Source organism: Cryptomeria japonica, chromosome 1 (genome assembly GCF_030272615.1).
Source record: "Cryptomeria japonica chromosome 1, Sugi_1.0, whole genome shotgun sequence".
In the NCBI taxonomy this organism is placed as follows: domain Eukaryota; kingdom Viridiplantae; phylum Streptophyta; class Pinopsida; order Cupressales; family Cupressaceae; genus Cryptomeria; species Cryptomeria japonica.
In genome coordinates, this window is record NC_081405.1 from 154,344,674 (window position 1) to 154,364,770 (window position 20,097).

General features: G+C 36.7%; 1 protein-coding gene across 2 annotated transcripts in view; it reads left to right on the top strand.

Moving 5' to 3' along the window:
- Window positions 1-1,259: 1,259 nt before the first annotated feature.
- LOC131051811 (putative uncharacterized protein YDL057W) overlaps window positions 1,260-20,097 on the top strand; it is a 204,888-nt gene continuing 186,050 nt past the window's right edge. Inside the window, exons 1-2 of one of the 2 annotated variants that reach the window (XM_057986418.2) lie at window positions 1,260-1,505; window positions 12,645-12,763. In XM_057986418.2, coding sequence (XP_057842401.1) covers window positions 1,463-1,505; window positions 12,645-12,763 — 162 coding nt within the window. In that variant the 5' untranslated portion in view covers window positions 1,260-1,462. The remainder of the gene's footprint in view (window positions 1,506-12,644; window positions 12,764-20,097) is intronic. The other variant, XM_057986417.2, reaches the window with a different exon arrangement.

The window sequence follows — 20,097 nt, forward strand, 5'->3', positions numbered from 1 at the left end:
TTTATATATCATTATTATAATAATTACAATAATTTTGTCCATAAAATTATAATTTATAATATAATATATTTTAATTAAGTTTTTTTTTTTTGATCGGTGACATGGATTTTTCAGCCTGGTCCAATGCTAGGTGAGGCCACAAACCAGGGGGACTCATCCCCGAATTCATATATGAGGTATAAACACCTCTTTGCATTAGCCCTATCATCTTGTCCTATAATTGTCTCTCCTTATTGCCCCATTATCACTTTATTTCCACAATTTACTTTCTCTCCTTATCATTCCATTCTCACCTTATCTCTCCAAGCTTATCTCCTTATCTCTCCAAGCTTATCTCCTTATCTCTCTGAATACTTCTTTCCTAATTCGCACCACACGCCTGCAACTCCAATTGTAATGGCTCGACCCCTACATGGGAGACAATCGAGGAATCAGTCAGTGCAACCACTGTGGCATGAACACCACGACCATAGCACGAAGGGAACCTATCGTGAGCAGACAACACATACAACAAAGTGGCATGCACACCACAACCAACCAAGCCAGGCCATTAACCACCTTCCTCGGGCACATGAGCCAGCCGAAACAACCTGCATGAGATTCAAACTTGGATCGCCGTATCAACACAACTTGCAATGATGCCGTTGCACTGTGGGGTGAACCCTTAATTAAGTTTTTTTTAATAATAATATAAATATTAATTTTAATATAACATGAATAGCTACATTTTTACTTATAGTTATTTTATTTGTTCAAGAATTATCTCATGAAAATTAATTTTATTTATCATAATTAATTTATTACATAAGAGTTATTTTAATTTAATTTATAATTATTTGAATTTTTTTTTTCATTTGAGGTTATATGAAAAATTTCTTTATTTACTGAGTGTCAAATATTATTTTTAGTATGTTTTGAAAAATATAATTGAAATTTTTTTATTATATTTAAAATATAATATTATGTATTATATAAAAAATATAATATTTATTTTATGTATATAAAATAAAAAAAATCTATTTATATAATCACAATAGTTTATAATATGTAAAATAAATTAAAATGACACTATCAAAATAATTTTGATCCTAACTTATAACATAAAAAATAAAATAAAAAGAATAAAAAAATTTAATGATTTAAATATTTAAAAATAAATACTACCTAGGCAGCAAATGCTTTAACATTCGAAAAGAAATGGTGGGCGGCAAACATTTAAACTGGGCGGAAAATAAATAGTATTACTCCCTGGCTTTCTCGGTTGCTCCATCACGTTCCGTCAAACTGAACGACTCCAACAAGTGGATGTGGCCCCGTTTTGTATGATTTTTTATACACGTAGATGCGTTTGATGTATGATATGTTGTACTTGCGTGCTATTTTATGTGGAGAATAGCCGCTTTCTTATTGAAGTAGTAAACTCAGGCGGAGGAGCACAACTCGGCTTGATCACCTAATTATAATGGCGGAAAGCAATTCAGCCCAGGGAGAAAATCGCTCTTCTGGTAAGCCTGTAATTCTCCCTCTCAAGTCCCCGATTTCTATTGAAACCAAATATTAGAGCTACCATGGAGAATTTATAGGGCACGCTCACTCACATTTAAGCTAACACCCAGTTGCTGAGTGTTTCTGTGAAGATTACTATAATTTTTATTCTCTGTAAATTTTAGCTAAAGGTTCCATTGATGAAATAGACTGTTTACAATTTTTTTGGAGTTTTGCTTTAGGCTTTAATTACTTAAATAACAATTAACCCGAGTTTTAGCCTGTTTTATTAATCCAATCAAACTACAGGAAACCACGAATCGCTTGAAAATCGTGGAATCTGAACTGGAGGCTTTCGTTTCAATCCCATGTTTACAAAATGGTTAGCATAACATACAATGAACTCCACTCATGCACAAATCGAGTTTAATCTCACTTATGATTTGCCAGAGCAAGTTTTATTGAAGACTGTATTATAAAGCAGCATGAAAACTCAGGAAAACATTTATTTTAAATAGTTGCATTACTTCAGTTGCACTCATAATAACAATCGAAATTAGTTTAATTCAGTTATTTGAAAGCATGCCCCTTTTTGCCCATCAAAGTCTCGTCGCCAAAATTTAGATGCAGGGTTGCTCTTCCAAGTCTTGTTGGAGTTGGATATAGCGAGGCTTAGCAACGCAATCTTGCAATCAGCAATCATTCGAGTATTGAAATGTAACTAACAGGCAATTTCTATAATGCAGAGGTCAGTGCCAAGAATGGTTATAGGATTTAGTGTGGATGAATACTTATTCAAGAATTATTGGAATGCGAGTGCAACAATCATTTGTTCCGACATTATTTGTGGTGCTCATCTTCTCTAGATTCATGCTTTACCACAGCTTAAACCTCTGATAAATCTAGTTCTGCAGTGGTTAGTACCACGCAATCACATGACAGATGACATTTTGACTGATTGGAAATGACAATTTTACACACTAACAAGTTTAGGAGGTTTCAGAGAAAGAGAAGAAGAGTCTGGAGACCCAAAAACCATGTTTACATGCATGAAATAAGGGTTTTGGCTTTGGAAGAGGGAGGGCACCATCCAAGATCCCTAGTAGATTTATGTAGGTTATGCTCTACAGGGATCTTAATACCCTATTCCTTACAACCACAACCATTGTCATTATATCCAATTTTAGAAAAAATATTTAATTTACCATAATAAGATTGCAACTCCATGAAAGGAAAAGGATTACCATCAGTGGCATGGTCGATATGAGAAGTGTCATCACATGAATCATTAGAAGAAGTATTAGAATTATTAATTGTTGTAAATGGGGAATTGTATGTGAAATTTCGGGATATCAAATTGAGATGGGTTTGCTTTATATTCACCAACAAAAGAAGGCGTAGAATTTAAAGAATCCCAATCATCACTTGGACATGCATTAGAAGTAGATGAAGAAAGCGAGTTATCAATTGAAGCATTAACATGATTTAATGATGGTGTACTTGGCTTTGGATACAAAGAAGGAATTAAATTATGGAGTGTAGGAATGGGCTGATGACCAAGATCCGCTTTCTAACAACACTGGAAGGGATCTAGATTAGCTTTAAATGTGTATACTTTGTCAATGTATATGAATTTAATTGGATGTAAAGTAGATGGGATTGCGCCCATGGTGTCATTTTACGGTGTAATGTATACCCTTGATTTTTTTTTTGTCTTTTCTTATGAAGAGTTTAACATACAATGTTTGCCAATACAAATGAAATACAATCAATAATCTGATCTGTTTGGTTTCATTCATTGATAGCAAATGCATATCTAAGAAAATGCAACATTAACATATCTAAAACTGAAATACTTGAACCATATAAACTGCTGTTTGTAAACTCCGAATATTTTTCACATTCACTTGGGGATTACAATCAAGTATGCACTAGGCCAAATAGACTAAGCATGAATGCCTTCAGAAATGTGAGTTTACTTGCTGCTGTAGGTCTGAAATGTCTTCAAATTCACCATAAAATCCTCAATTTGTAGAGCTCATATCAGTTGTGATCAAAGGAGGTGTTTATCTTCATTATTGTGAATTGCCCCTGTGCTTTCCTTGCACTTAGTTTGCTGGAGCAGACTTCGGAATTTAGTTTTTCTGAGTATTGAAGGCTGGTTTGGTGGGTTGAAGAATGTGGTATAACTGAAACTTTATGGCAGACCTGTAGCAATCTCTCTCAAAAACTGAATACCCAAATCAAAATACTTTCATAAAGCTTCATTCTTACCAAATCTTTATCATTAAACTTTGAGCCAAACTTTGAAAAATGAATCTGATAATCAACAATCGGCTAGGGTGGATCTTTCACCACTGAAACTAGGCTAACTGAAGAGGGTTTTGATCCTCAACAATCCAAAGAAGAACTCTTCAAGTTTATTCCAATAACATCTTGTTAAGTGTGCACAAGCAGAATTCAGGAATGAGAGCCCAAATCCTCCTTTTATAAATTTTCAAAGCTATTTTAGGAAAAAGCTTTTTGCTGCTTTTGTAAAAGCACTTTATTGTTTTTTTGTTGCTTTTTCGATTTTTTTTGTTTGAAAAAGCATATTTTCCACTCAAAAAGACCCTTTGAAATATTAAAAACATTTCATATGCAAAGGTAGGCATCCACTTGAGGAGCATAACTTTACTTTAGAATATTTTAATTTAACACTAAAGTAATAATAAAACATAACTTTATAACTTAAATGCAAATATTTAAATAATTCCAAGCACATTGCGGAAAGGTCCATTAAAGTATCGAAAATTGAAACTGAACATGTTGAGACATTACTAGTGTTGAAGAATGATGCTTGGTCTTGGAACAAGCATATACTATAAATAGCAGTGTTCTCTGAGAACCAAAGAGAATAAACCCAAAACAATCTTGAAATATTGGTGCTATACAACCACTTACTATAAATAGTAGTTTTCTCTGAGGACCAGAGAGAACAAACCCAAAGAAACCTAGAAAGATTGGTGCCATGCAAGCACTTATTATAATTCAAAATAGCAAATAGCAAAATATCGGAAAAATACCTCAACCACCATGAAGTTGGCGAAAAGACCTTTCTGACAATATACGGTTCGCCAAAAATGGACTTTGTTTGCAAAAGTTGTGCTAGTTTGAGAAAAAGGCCTATTTTAGGCACTTTTAAAGCAACTCGGGGCTTAACTTAGCTAAGCTCCTAGATGCCCACGTGACCACCACTGAATTTGGGGCAGAAAATTAGCCCTTTGGGGCGATAGACAAAGTGTTGGTGGGTAGCTTGTGCCAATATTGTCAATTTCAAGTCAAATTCCAAGCACAAACTATTTGTCAAGTTCGATGAGTGACAACACACACACTAGGGCAAGCACATGACCCAGTTTGAGCAATGGTCACAACGTATGGACGCGAGGGGGCCAAGTGAGCCTGCAAGAGTGCTCAAAGTAGAGGGCAAGTGTGTGGATATAAGAAGAGTAAAGCCAACGACTTTACTAGCAATGTGGGACTAACATCCCAAAATATATTAGCGCACTGCCAACCAAAATTTTAAACATCAGACTAGCCAAGGGAGGCTCAACTTACAATGCGGGCCATGCACCAACTCAAAGTCTTCTTCGTGCCACTAAATAAATAAAGTACGCAAGGAACACATGCATGAGGAATGTGGGATAATCCACAAACGAAACCTACGCATGCAAACTTGACTCTCGTCAATCAAAGCATATTTATGTTTGTGTCAATATGAAAGGAAGTGCCCTTATATCACTATGCATTGGCAAAAATATTGAAGCCACGTCTTCAAAGAACACTGCACCTATATACGCATGAAGATTATCAATTTACGCAAAAAGATTGAAATTTATCAAGCCACTATTGGATAAAATGGAAACCCTAACTCCTTATATTTCATAGACTTTATAAGGTTATGAAGTTCGCTTAAAGAAAAAAAAGGAATCGGCTAAAATCTCAATCACCAAGGCCGATAATGTACAACAACAAACCTTGGCAGTAGTGAGAGACAAATCAGATCAATCACTATAGATGTGCTTGCAAAAGCAATAAAAATCATCCAAAATCAAATTCAAGGAGACAGTGAAATAGTGCAAGTCGGTGATTTAATGAAACGTGTGTTCAAAACAATACAACAATTCCCTAGAAAACGTCGGTCGCACTTCAATAATGATATAAAACCTACAAATAATTTGTTTTGGCACTTTGAACATTGTGAACTGGCATATGGCTGGAAACAAGGCACAATCTCAATGATTGATCATGGGTGCAAATCTAGCGGCGGTGGCAACAAAGAGAGCTTGCGAAAAAAAAGTTTCCAGCCAAATGATAACTATCGACCACAATAAGAATGCTGATCTGTGGTACCAACTTTGCAAATAGTGAATTGGACCGTAGGGAGAAGACTGACCAAGAATGAAGCGTGCTAAGGCTGACCAACATTAAACGCTATTCTCATATGAAATCGGGCTGACCATGGAATGCACCCTTTAAGTAATGAAAATGTGTAGAATTGATCTGCTAGCAGCCAAAGGAGTAATGAAGTCACTAGAATACCAACACAACCAATATAGAGACTGATCAATAAAGCCAAAGAGCAATAACGAATTGTGCCAAATGATAATGGCACAATCAATCGTTAATTGCCAATGCCCTCAATACAAAAAATAATTTGACCTCAAAAAATTCTTGATGAAAACTCAACACCGGAAGGAGATGCAAGAGGAGGGCTTTGATACCTGTTGTGACGTATTCACAAATCGCCCCATTGCAAATGGGGACCCCTGCTTTTTGCTTTCTAGGGTTTGTTTTCTTGGTCTTTTAGGTTCTGGGCTATTAGTCTTTGCATTGAAGGGTCGCTAGGGGGCTCATTAGGCTAGCAGGGTTTGCTTGAGTCAGGTGGATCTCCTCAAGAGGTCAGGTCAATTGAGTGATTAGGGGTTACTTAGGTCATTCCGAGGGTGTTTTTGTGTACTATTCGGTCGCACTTCAAGTTGCTAAATCAAACCTTGGTTGAATGCATAATGTCCTCCTAGGTCCCATCCCTTACATCAAGGATAGAGCGAATTTGCCTTAAGGAGTCTGGAATGTCATCCTGATCCTGAAATTTGACTTAGTTTGGAAAATTGAAGAATCCTCCAAAAACTAGATTTTGCATTATAACTCCTGGAGGTACGAAACCACTCTCAAACATCCTGACAATATATATGGAATGTAACTTCGAGTATAAGAGTTATACTTAAATGTTATATTCCATAAATGAATCCTGACGGAGAGACTAACATGTCAAATTTCGCTTCTAACCCTTCCAAAGGGTCCAGAGAGAATTCCCTTATATCTCCCTTCTTGGTTTTAATTTGCCTCATAAACCTTGCCCTTATGGCGTAGTTGAGAGAGTATTGAGGTGTGAAACAAAGTGAAGTGATGAAAAGTAAGGAATTTGAGCACAATTGCAAATTTTGCTTCTGACCCTTCCAAAGGGTCCAGAGTGAAATTTTTCAAGCCCCTGACCCTTCCAGAGGGTCCAGAGTGAAATTCCCCAAAAGACCTATTTCTTCACTAAGGACATCAAATAGTGGACATGCATGGCAAGCAAAGGATTCAAAAAGACAAGTCTAAAGTAAGATGAGTGAAAATGAGGAAGAATTGAGCCTAAAAGAGCAATTTCGCTCCTGACCCTTCCAAAGGGTTTAGAGCGAATTTCTCAAAAGCATGTATTTTCCTTACAATTTTAAAGCAAATTGCCCTCAAGTTATTTTCCTAAGGTGGTTTGAAGCTAAGCAAGCAAGCTAGGAGAAAGCTTTATCAAGGACAAGCCCTATTTTCCAAATTTCGCTCCTGACCCTTCTAAAGGGTCTAGAGTGAAATTTTTTCAAGCTCCTGACCCTTCCAAAGGGTCCAGAGCGAAATCCTTAGGATTGCTTATTTCCTCACCAAAAACATTGAGTAGACACCACTTTGAGAGCAAGTTGACTTGATGGTGATAGAGGGAAGTTTGACAAGTTAAATTCAAGACAAAGAAGGAGAAAAGAAGTGTGAATTGAGCCAAAAAGAGAATTTTGCTCCTGACCCTTCCAAAGGGTCCAGAGCGAATTTCTCCATGAAGCATTATACCTTGCTCCAACCTATGAATTGACTCATTCCCAAGCATTTTTTTGAAGGCAAAAGACTTGTTGTTGATAAAAAAAAGGATGAAAAATGAAGATTCATGAGGGAAAATAAAGCAAAATACAAATTTCGCTCCTGACCCTTCCAAAGGGTCCAAAGCGAAATCCTTAGGAGGACTCCTTATTTCATCTAATGCACCCAAGAGATCTTGTTTTAGGCTAAATTGAGGGTGAATTCACTTCATGATGATGGAGGAATATTTGAAAAGAAGAAGAATTTATCCAAAAATGCCAATTTCTCTCCTGACCCTTCAAAGGGTCCAGAGCGAATTTTATTGAAACCTCTTTTGCTCCCAATTTTGTGTCAAGCCTAGTGTTGATTGAGGTGGATTGAGCTTAGAAGCATCCTTAGGCATGCATTTGAGTGAGTTGTGGTCACAAAATATGAAGAATTAGTCCAAAAATGCAAATTTCGCTCCTGACCCTTCCAGAAGGTCCAGAGCGAAATTCCTTTTAGGTCCTGTCCTTGGCCAAGGTCCAGAGCGAATTTCATTATAGGTCCTGTCCCTGGAGAGGGTCCTAGGCGAATTGCATTCTAATGCCTTCTTGTTGATGATTTAAGGTGAGAAATATCATGTTAGAATGAATATATCATGTATACTTAATCATCCTTTGTTTGTTTTGCAGATCAACAAGACTGGGCTAGAAGGAAGAGTAGACAAGGAGGACCTATTCAAGTTTCATCATCACTAAGGACGCCTTGGATGCATGAGAAGGTACTCAAGGTGCTACTAAATTGAAGGATTTCGAATGATCAACAATTGCAAGCAATGTGTTAGAACTATCCTCAAAGAAATCACAAGATGACAGAGAAGAAGGATCTTGTAAACATTTCAAAGCTATATAAGCTACCAGAGGAGGAGTGACTTGACCGTGAAGAGGCCTCATCAAGCACAAGAGAGCCACGGAAACGTACATCGTTTCTCAAATACATCAAGGACGAAGAAGGATCAACCAAAGGTCATCACAGAGGAAGTACCAAACAAGGTGGCATCCCAATCACTATTCCTCCAGTCAGATAGGTCCACATCAACATATCCAGATTCAATGTAACTGACTCACCAGTAATGGCACAAATTTCGAGGCACCTACCCCTGTTTCCTATTGGTTCTCAAATTTTAAATGTAATTTTCTCATTGGCTAAGGAGGTTTTGTTGTAAGAAACTCTAATTAGGGTTTTCATCTGGTAATCCTCGCCATTGATTGTGAATCAATCAGAGCCATCGAATTGTAAAGATCTCATTATATAAAGCTCTGGCTCTTCATTTGCAAAGGTTAATAGTTGGTTAATAAAGGTTAGAATAGCTAATAGTCAGTAAAATAGAATAGCAAATAGAATAGCAATTAGAATAGAATAGGAGGAAAAGGCAAGAAATTGTTGCCTAAATTGTAAATGAACTCCATTTTCATTGAAGTTATGGTGAAATGTGTTGTTTCTTTGCAATATGCATGGTCTCTTGTTGAATCTTCATTTTAGATGATAGATAATTAGATTGAATGAAGGAAGTTACTGAATGCACTCGCGTGGAATCCGCCTAGTCCAAACCACTAGCCTCTTGTTGATTGTAAGGGCACCCTGCGTGGTCAACTGGCATTGAATGAGCTTAATCTTGAGTCGTTACGCATCTATTGTTCATGCATTAACTTGAATGATGATCAGTGTTTGGCAGTGATGATTTGAACATCTTCAGAACTACCCTAGAAGATCACACTGAGATGGTGTTGAATTGTTCAGTTTGATGGTGAGACCTAGCCCAGTAGGACTCCACCTAGTCGTTCATCTACCTTCTTGTATTCTAGGTCTTAGAGTAGACTTTCCGAGTCCTTTACCTTTTGATATTTCTTCATCTTCCAGCTAGTAGATAGGACTTGAGTTTCAGCAAATCAGATACTCAGACATTCGAATGTAAGTCCCCTTTATGAATCCAGCATAATCACATCAGACCAAATTAAGCTTATCCGCATGTAGAGACCCTGCATACCAAAACCTTGGAGTTGCCTCGATTGATCCGTAGGCGAAATCTTCAACATTCGGGGAAACTTTGTTCAAGAGAGGATAAGATACCTTGTTATTTTATTCTGTGTTCGCATGTGCATAAAAAACACATCAACAATACCATGTTGGAGTAAATCTCTATTGCCAGGAACACGAATTGCAATATAACCTTCACAGAGAGAAAAAGAGATATTTGACCAAAGAGATGAATTGATTTGAGATGAAGAATAATGTACAATAGCCTTGCATAAATAGGCAAGAGCGGTAGGTAGGAGATCACATGATATGGACATGTGTCTAAATAGGATGCGAGGGTAGGTAGAAGCCAACTAGCATCAACTACCCAGCTACAAAATGCAAGGTAAATGATATTCACCTAAATGCAAAATATTAAATAATGGTGCCTAAGTAAATTTAAGCATGGGTAAATGTTATTTACTTCAACATGATAGGATTAACAGGGGTTTTAGAATGCCGTGTCAACATGTAGAAAGGCTTTTAAAGTCTTCAATAAAATAAATTGACCCCCCTTGCTGTATTTGGAGGTGTATGGCCTTCTTTTCATGACAATGAAGTATGGCTGGGTTTTAGTCCTCACCAATATTATAATCTGATTTTTATATCATGTTTCACAAGCACTCACAATGCTGCAATATTTTGATTTATCTTTCATTTCACATACAGCACTTGGCAAATTTATTATTTGTTGGTGGATACCCATAAATTTGTACCTATAAATTCTTGGTGCCCGCATCTGGCAAAATAGCTGAATATCTTTGTTCTTTATTTAAATGTAATTGTGAATCCATTTGAATCCACCTCTGATTTGATTAGGAAGAAATTTTTCATCCCGAGAGCCAAATACCCTTAGGGTTTTTGTACTAGGGTTTAAGTTGAACATGCAGTCCAAACTTCACAATAAGAGAAATAAAATGAGCAAGATGAGTAATTCCCTTTTTGTTCTTCCTTTTATACTTCCCCTGTGAACATTCAAAAACTTGTATTTTTACATTGCATAAAGTGACTTTTTAAATTTTTTAATTAACTTTGGCGCTTGGAAAGTCACTTTAATGCAGAAGGTCATCTTTTAAATAAAATAATTAATTTAACTAAGCTGTCCAAAATAGCAATGCTAGACAACTTAAATTTATTTGACTACAATATTCCCTTTCCAAGCCTTAGAATTAGCCTACGAGATGAAATAGGATAAGGGGTCCAACCCGGACACCTATGTCAAAGAAGGGGACATTACAGCCACCAAGCCCAAATGAAGACCTTGAAAACCACATAGATGTTCATGGCATACACCATTTTTATAAATTTTTAAAAGGCAAAAAACAATGCTTATAAATCCAAAAAAAACATTGTTTTTGGAGTGATTAATCTACATTTTTTATGCATGGTGCAAGTCAAGGGTTTGGACTTGCCAAAAATTGTCAAGAACTCACCATAAAACTCTGCGTGTTTAACTTTGGAAATTCTTGTTGTGAAATTATATTTGAGTGTTTGGCGACTTGCCATGTCTGGTAGCTATGGTTGCAGTTAATCCCCCATGACAATACTAATGTATGATTTTTGAAAATATCTCTTAACTCCCAATGGTGCTGAAATTTGGACAAAGTCTACTCAACTGACAAATCAAGCAAAGCATATCCAATTCAAAATTGGACACCAAAAGGCCCAAAACCCAAAATCAGGTTAACTAAAGGCCAACTATTGATGCCACCCGACTTGGGAAAAATATGTAGACAGGTGGTCATCTTACTTGTGTCTCTGATGAGAATAAGATTGCTGCCAGAACTGAAGAGAGGTAATCCGTTTGCTTTAAATTTTGTTTTGATTGCTGCCTTGGATCAGGTTACTGATGTTGCTGCAGCACTTAAAGCTTTGGAGGGAGGCTGATTGATGCCTTTGTTAATCATGAGGGGGATACTGCCTTGGTAGAAAGTGATCTTGGGTGAATACTCGTGGTTTGTGAAGATGCATGTCAACCATGCTGATGACTTTGTTAACGAAGTTTTAAAAGAAGTGTTCCAAAGATTAATATTTTTTGTACGGTCTCTTCCCTATTTTTGTTTACCCCTGATTATGTGTATTTTGCTTTAATTCTGTACTTCTGATTAGTTCTGTACTTTAATCTGATTTGAGGCTGCTTGTCTGTGGCCTGAAGTTTTAGGTGTATTTCTAGATTTGGTTACTGCTGGGTACATTGGGCTTGAATTTTGTATGCTATGTATGGTGTAATGTTCTCTATATTGGACTGTCCTTTGGGCATATATATTTTTACAGTTTGGTAAAGTTTCAGCGAGATAAAATAAGACTGTTGACATTAGACCTATTCCTGGCCCACCTGGGCACATCTCTCACTGTTATTTGAGGTTGTGCAGTTTTTAAGTTGCCATTGCCAGTTTATTGAATTAGGTGCAATGTCTATGCTTATTTCAGTGTGGAACAGAAATATTTATTGGCAGCAAAATAACTTTGGTCTTGATTCAAATTTTAATAAGGTCAAAACAATTCATAAATGATGCTATTTCTGACTATAAATAGAAAGGGAAATGGAAACATCTCAATGTGCGTTGGTAAGAATAGAAAATTTCTAGGAGATAGTTTCATAAAGATTGCTTTCAATGAGAAATTTGGAGCCAGTAATCTTAACTTTTAATATTTATCACATTTTATCATCAAGATTAGATAACAGATTGAGCTTAAGACAAGTGAGTGCCTAGCCACAATTAGAAAGAAAAATAGAAATAATCTCAATGTGTACAGGCAAGCTTAGATAATCTCTAGACAATAGTTTCTTAAAGATTTTTCTCAATGAGAACTCTGGAGATGATGTTTCCTAATTTTACTGTTTGTCAGATTTTAATTTCAAGAGTAAACAAGAGATTGAGTGGAAGCAATATGCTTGGTTGGATGAGTCTTGTGAAAAAACAAACGCTTTAATCTGATAAACACTGTTTCTGAAGTGATTGTGCAGGAGAGAATCACAATTCCAAACAAGGATGGAGAAAAATTAGTAGGGCTCCTGGATGATACCGGCTCAAGAGAACTTATTATTATTTGCCATGGATTTCGATCATGTAAGGTACTAATTAGAAATTCTTGAATACACATTTTTTTGAACTTTTTCTTAGGTCTAGTATACAGTCTCATCTTAGTATAAATTCTTTTGCTTCGCTTATAGAGCAAAAAGATATTTTACTTTTGCTTTGGAAGGATCAAAATACGCTTAGGTCTAAACTGTAAAGCTTAAACACTTAATTAATGGACTACTATTGTGAACCTAAATCCCAACACAAAGTCATGCATGCTTATTTTCACGGTAAAAGATGTGTTCATCAAGTGATCAAATAAGAATGACATAAGGTTTGTGTCAGTAATTGCATTAGTTTTGAACATGATGGTTACGGATGTCTAGATATTTGCAATATATTGTAATTTCCTTGGGTCTGGATATAAAAAGCTTCATCAAGTAAAAAATCTTATTCATGCAATTGAATTATTCTTGAATTTCAGTATTTATATTCTGCCGAGTTATTTTTTTTCCTGTTTTCTGTTTCACTGCAAAGGATTGTACTTGTCAAAACATATTAAGGTGCATGCATATCATAACCAGGTCAGAAAAGAAGTTACCACACTTCTACATCACCATTGGAATGCTTGTAGGAAAAATGAGTGTTGACCTGTCAGATCCTTTGCCTTGGATTGAAAATGTTTCTGACCCACTTAAGTCCATTTATTGTTGCCATCACATTTTCTATTTTGTGCCCCTTTCCATTTTAATTGAAGTTATGAAGTGCTAGCCTATTTTCATGGTCTAATTCCTATTGCTTGTGTTTTTTGAGTTTTACATTTTTTTTCCTCCATTTCTTGTTTTTTAGTAAAATAGATCTAAAAGATATGGTGGAAAGTTACAAGGCTTTATGAAGACAGATGAAAGAAATCATGCTAAATCTAGATCATTGAGGTCTAAAGGTGAACAAACTACAACAATATAAAATTATTCATAAACTAAAAAGTATCAACACGTAAGCTTAAACTCACCTTCATTCAATCTCTTCAAGCTTAATGTCTTAACCATTTCCTACCCTTTGTTCAGAAAATTTACACCTTATGCTAGTCTACAATCTTTTAAACCTATTAAAACTAACAGAACCCTATTAGCCTTTTCATTATGGTCTTTGATATGATTATCAATAAAAAAGGATTATTTGCCTCTGTTAAGAGGCATCAAACCTCAAGAAAATGAACTCACAGGGAATACAAAGATTGGAAAAGAAGCTTAAAAACAGTAAGTAACTGCCAAGGGGCTGAACAATGTAAAGCAATCAAATCAGTATAAATTTGATTTTTACTAAAAGTTTACCATAATTTTTCCAGATCTAAGAAGTTTTGAAGAAGATTTTTTTTAAAATACTGATAAACATATTTAGTAAATAAACTGAAGATTTGCTGAAGATTAGCTTAAGGATCACTTGAGATAACTCCAAGGTTCATAAATGTTAGGTCACGACGTGTGGATAAGCTCAATTGGTATGATGTGATTATGCTGGAATCACAAGGAGACTTGCGTTGAATCGTTGAATGCTTGAATCGCTGGAACTTAGATCCTAACTACTTGCTTGGAGAATAAAGAAAGAGGAAAAGGCCTGGGGTTTAGGGAGTCTATTCTAATCCTAAGAATGCAAGAGAAGAGTAAATTATTTGATGGAATTTTATTGGTCGAGGTCTCACCATCAAACTGAACAATTTGACACAAGCTTAGTGCAATCTTCTAAAAGATAATTCAAAGATATTCAAATCATTATCATCAAACATTGATTACCATTCAAGCTAATGATAAACGATGGATATATAACAATTTGAAGTTAAGCTCATATCATTCTAGTTGACCATGCAAGACACATTTACAATCAGCAAGAGGCTAGTGGTATGGACTAAACGGATTCCACACAAATGCATTCAACAACTTCTTTCATCCATCTAATTATCATTAACTAACATGAAGATCCAACAAGAAACCATGCACTTGTAAAGAAACAACACATTCCACCAAAACTTCAATAAAAAGGAAGTTTATTTACAACTTTGGCAACAATTTCTGCCTTCCCCTCCTACTATACTCTAGCTGCTATCTGCTATCAAACTACTAACTATTTTCTATTGACTCTTAACTATTCTTCTATTCTATTCCCCTTTACAAATGAAGAACTTGAGCTTTATATAGAGAACTCATTACAATAAATGGTCAGGATCAAACCTAATCAATGGCTAGGATTTTACAATGAAAACCCTTATTAGGGTTTGTTACAACAAACTTTAATCTGGCCAATGAAATAATTACAACATTTTGACACATGTCATCTTTAGAATATTTGACCAATAGATAGTGGGGGTTAGTACATTGGAGTTTGTGCCCCCATGGGTGAGTTTGGTTCAGTGAATCAAGACATGTTGATGTAGGACTTTCTTGATTGGTGGAGTAGTGACTGGGATGCCACCTCAACTTGCACTTTGTGGAGTTGATTCATCATCATGAATGAGTATTGAATAACATTTCTTGATACTCGATACTATCCAGCTTCAACAGTGATGATGATGATTTTATAACTTTGATTAACTCTTTTGAAACTGCCCTCTTGAATGTCTCAATCATGGAGTTGCAAGGTGTAGATGTTGACTTCCTCTTAGTTTTGGATCTTGTGACTGCCTTGGAATGAACCCTTGATGTCATAGCTGCTTCTTCACTCTTTTGAAACTCTTTCTTGTGATTCTCTTCATGCTATTAGTGTTGTAGATCATGTCCTTGTATAAGTGAATGCTTCTTGTGTAGTCACATTCCTTGATGTCCTTGTATTTGCTGATGAAGTTTTCCTCTTGAAGACATCTTCCTTGTATCTTGACCTTGATGTTGAAATTTCCTCCTTAGGACACTTGTTCCGATCCTCGTCCAACCTGATCCCTTTGATTTCTTTCTTCACCTCCTGCAAAACAAACAAATTGGTATCAAACACACATGATATATATCTTCTATATAACCTCCTAATTTGATGTACTCTCTGATTTATGTGATTTGCAGGTTTGATAAGAGGAGGCCACTCCTAAGGGTAGGCAATGGAAGCTGGAGCAATGGGGACCAAGTTCGTTCCTGATGAGGAGCAAAGGAAGTGGTTTTTGTCTTGAACCTTGAGCAATGGAAATAGCTCTCAAACTCACCTTCTAGCTCGGTCTCACTAACTTGTAGCATAGGATTTAGCTCTCATGCATCAAAAGACCTCAATAATTGCCTTGAATGTGATTTTGCTCTACTCCAAAGGCAATGGAAGGGAAATTCGCTCTCAAAGGAGAGTGAAAGTGTTTTTCACTCCTAGAGAAGAGCAATGGAAGTGACCCTAATTTGTCATCTCCCTTCCATTCCCTAACCAAAATGATGATGCTCGTCACCTCTTCTATGATCAAAACGATGCTAGAGGCTTCAAAACTTACTCATTTCCCCCAAATATGTTCAGGAAATCTACATCGCTCCAAGATAGTGGCAATGGAAAAGGATTTCACTCCAACTAGGGAGCAAAGGGAATTGGGTCCTCAACTATCCCAATGCAAGGTCATTGACCCTGCATTGCATTCCTTACTCAAAACAAGACATCTCATGATGATTAGAGCTAAATTTAGTGAGTTGAAAGGCTTGAAGAGGGATTTTGCTCCTGAAAGAGAGCAATGGAAGCAAAATTCGCTCCAACTAGGGGGAAATGGAAATTTTTAGATACTTAGTCAAATTTTACTCCCTTACCCCACTTCTCACTCAAATACATTTGAGTAACTCGAATGATGAGGAAAACACCCACCCGCATTGCTGATTATGCTTGATCTTAAGGGTTCCTCCATCAAACCTCTTTCTCTCTATGCTCAATTTGACCTATCCAATGCAAAGTTTAATAGCGAAAAACCCAAAATACTCCTTGTTGTGACGTTTTCATACATCGCCCCATTGCAAATGGAGACCCCCTACTTTTTAGGCCTTTCCAGTCTTTTGGCTTTGTTCTTGGGTCTTTTTGTAGCAGTCTCGTCGGTCTCTCCACTTTGCAGGTGTTTGAGGGTCATTTTGGATTTAGTCTGCTTTTCGTTTGAGCGAGTTTGGTGAAGTCTAGGGCCTGTTTTGTCCTTTTTAGGGTTTCTGCCTTTTGTCCTAGATTTTAGGGGTTTCTGTTAGAGTTTTGGAAAAAAATGAACATATGACTGGAATCAGGTTCCTTCAAGGAACCTCCCAGTAAAATTTGAGCCAAAATGGAGCAACTTTCTATTTTTAGAAAGTTCCTATTTTTTAGGGATTTTACTGAGTCCCGGAATGTCGTCATTTGCCAAAAATCAAAATTACAATTTTATTAATTTCTATTTTTAGTAAGTTCTATTTATAGTAAGTCATTCTTGTATCCTGTCTAGGGGTCTAACGCTGACACTTTGAAGGTTTCTACTTTTGGAAAGTTTGTTCCGACAGGACCATTCGAGCAAGGTGACAAAGATCAGGCATTTGCAACTATTTTTAATTTCGGAAAGTCAGAAAGCAGACAGCAAAAGCCAGAAGATGGTTGAGTGCTGGAAGCCCACTCCTGAAATGGAAAACTCGGAAAAATTCTCTAAGTCTAGAAAAATCATCCCAAATTCTTACATGGCACCAAAATCAAGTAGGCATGGAGGATTCACAAATTCACTGAATCATCCACCAAGGCAAAATTCTGCCCCAGGCCATAGCTGGGCGCCAAAATCAAGGAGGCATGGAGGATTCACAAATTCACTGAATCCTCCACTAGTGCAAAATTCCGCCCAAGATGAAGGACAGGCGCCAAAATCAAGGAGACATCGAGGATTCACAAATTCACTGAATCCTCCACCAAGGCAAAATTAGGGATCACATCCTTATAACATTTATATAATGCTCTAATATAAGGTTATAAAACCTTATATATTATATGCTTTATAAGCATATCCCATTTGAAATAATTATAATCTAATAACTATTAGATTATGAGTGGGGGTTATTGAAAAGGTGTGACTAGTGAAGTCACCCTTCCTCCTATATTTAAGGAGGTTCTCTCTCATTTGAGAAGTGTGAGAATTTGGAGCTTTATGGTGAGTTGTATCACTATGCATATGAGGTATTATTGGCCATGTGGAAGTATTGGAGGAGTGTTCCCAGGTTCATGTCTATTTTATGATAGACTATATTGTAAGTGTTTTAATTAAATGATGCTTTATGGGGTTTTTTACTCGAAAGGGTTTTCCCCATGTATATCTTGTGTAATGTGTACATTTTGCATGTATGTTTCATATTTCATTTACTTTATAATCTTGTTTATAATGATTAGTATCCTAAGATCCTAATTTCTAACAATGGAGGATTCACAAATTCACTGAATCCTCCACTAGTGCAAAATTCCGCACAAGATGAAGGACAGGCGCCAAAATCAAGGAGGCATCGAGGATTCACAAATTCACTGAATCCTCCACCAAGGCAAAATTCCGCCCCAGGCCACTGTTGGGTGCCAAAATGAAGGAGGCATGGAGGATTCACAAATTTCATTGAATCCTCCACCAAGTCAAAATTCCGCCCTACTCTCTAGCTAGGGGCCAAAATGAAGGAGGTATGGAGGATTCACAAATTTCATTAAATCCTCCACCAAGTCAAAATTCCACCCAAGATGAAGGACAGGCGCCAAAATGAAGGAGGCATGGAGGATTCACAAATTTCATTGAATCCTCCACCAAGTCAAAATTCCGCCCAAGATGAAGGACATGCGCCAAAATGAAGGAGGCATGGAGGATTCACAAATTTCATTGAATCCTCCACCAAGTGAAAATTCCGCCCTACACTCTAGTTGGGCGCCAAAATGAAGGAGGCATGGAGGATTCACAAATTTCACTAAATCCTCCACCAATGCAAAATTCTGCCCCACTCTCCATTTGGGCGCCAAAATCAAGAAGTCATGGAGGATTCACAAAATTGATGAAATTCCCTCTGTAGTGAACATCCATGCCTAGGATTGAAAATTCAGAAAATCTTCGAAGGTATGGAAAGTCGAAGAGTCAAGGAGGAATCGAAAGTCAAAATCCCCTCGGGCAAATTTTTGAAATTTCTATTTTTAGACACCGAATCTTGTCAGAATGTGGAAAATTTTATAGATTCGGAATTGTGGTGAATTCTCTCTCTCCTGGACCCGGATCCTAATCCTAAAATTTAGGAGATGTGAAAATTGGTCGAAAAGCCAAAGAGCAAAAAAATTCCTTCCCTCCTCAGGGAAGAATTGCGCCCAAGAAGAAGAAATTCCAAGAAAGGTGAAAATTTGGCTAATTGATGGAAATCCCTTCCTTCACGACATAGTTCTTGGAAATCATGAAAATTGGCTAAGGCATGAAGAATTTCCTTCCTCAGGGGTAAGGAACAAATTTCTTTTCAAAGGAGAATTCCTTCACAACATGAATTCCACACCGGGATGAATTGAAGGTGGAAGACCAATTTCTTGGCAAGGAAGGAATCGGGGATGAACTGAATAAGAAATTTCCCCTCGAGAATTTTTTTGAAAAATCCATTCTCGGGCATCAAATCACATCCAAATTTCAAAATTTTCATAGATTTGGATTCATACGAGAATTCTCTCCCTCTTAGACTTGAAACCCTAATTTGTGGAAAATTCCTAAAAAATAGGAGATGGTGAAAATTGATGGAAAACCTTCTTCAAGCAAGGAAAGTTGAAGAGACTTCAAGAAAACTCTTCCTGAATCAAATTTTCTCTCTTCAACAATTCGAGACGTGCAGGAGCGGATATACGACGACAGGGTCCACTTGCATAGCAAGGATCTATTGACCGCATGACAGTATGGTGGCACATTCATTGCTGGAATATTTGACCAAATGGTGACGCAATCATTGCATGTTGAATTTATGGCAGATTCTTTTTGCATGCAGCCGCTGCATGTGGAAATGATGGAGCATTTATGACATAATGGGGTGATTTTTGCATGGATGAATTTTCAATGCATGTTTGGCGAATTTGAAAGAGGTGGTGCATTTAATGCGCAATGGATGCTATTTTGTGTACTTCTGAATTAATTGTATATGGGCTTGATGGGTTATTAATTGGAGATTCCCACCTTGTTGCATCCTGAGTGGAGAATCTTTTAGGGAAAACCCTAATTAGGGTTTTGCATGTAATCATGGCCCGAGGCCTATATAAAGGGGTGACCCCCCTCATTTGTAACAGGAGGGAGACTTGTATGAAATTGTTGCGATAAGTTTTGAGATAATAACAGTGAAACATTGTTCTATGATGGTGTCCACTTAAATTATTTTTTCAAAGCTTGCATGGTTTCCCTTTCCTCACTTAGAGTAGAAGTAGTATAGTGCTTTGATTTCAATGGAGAATG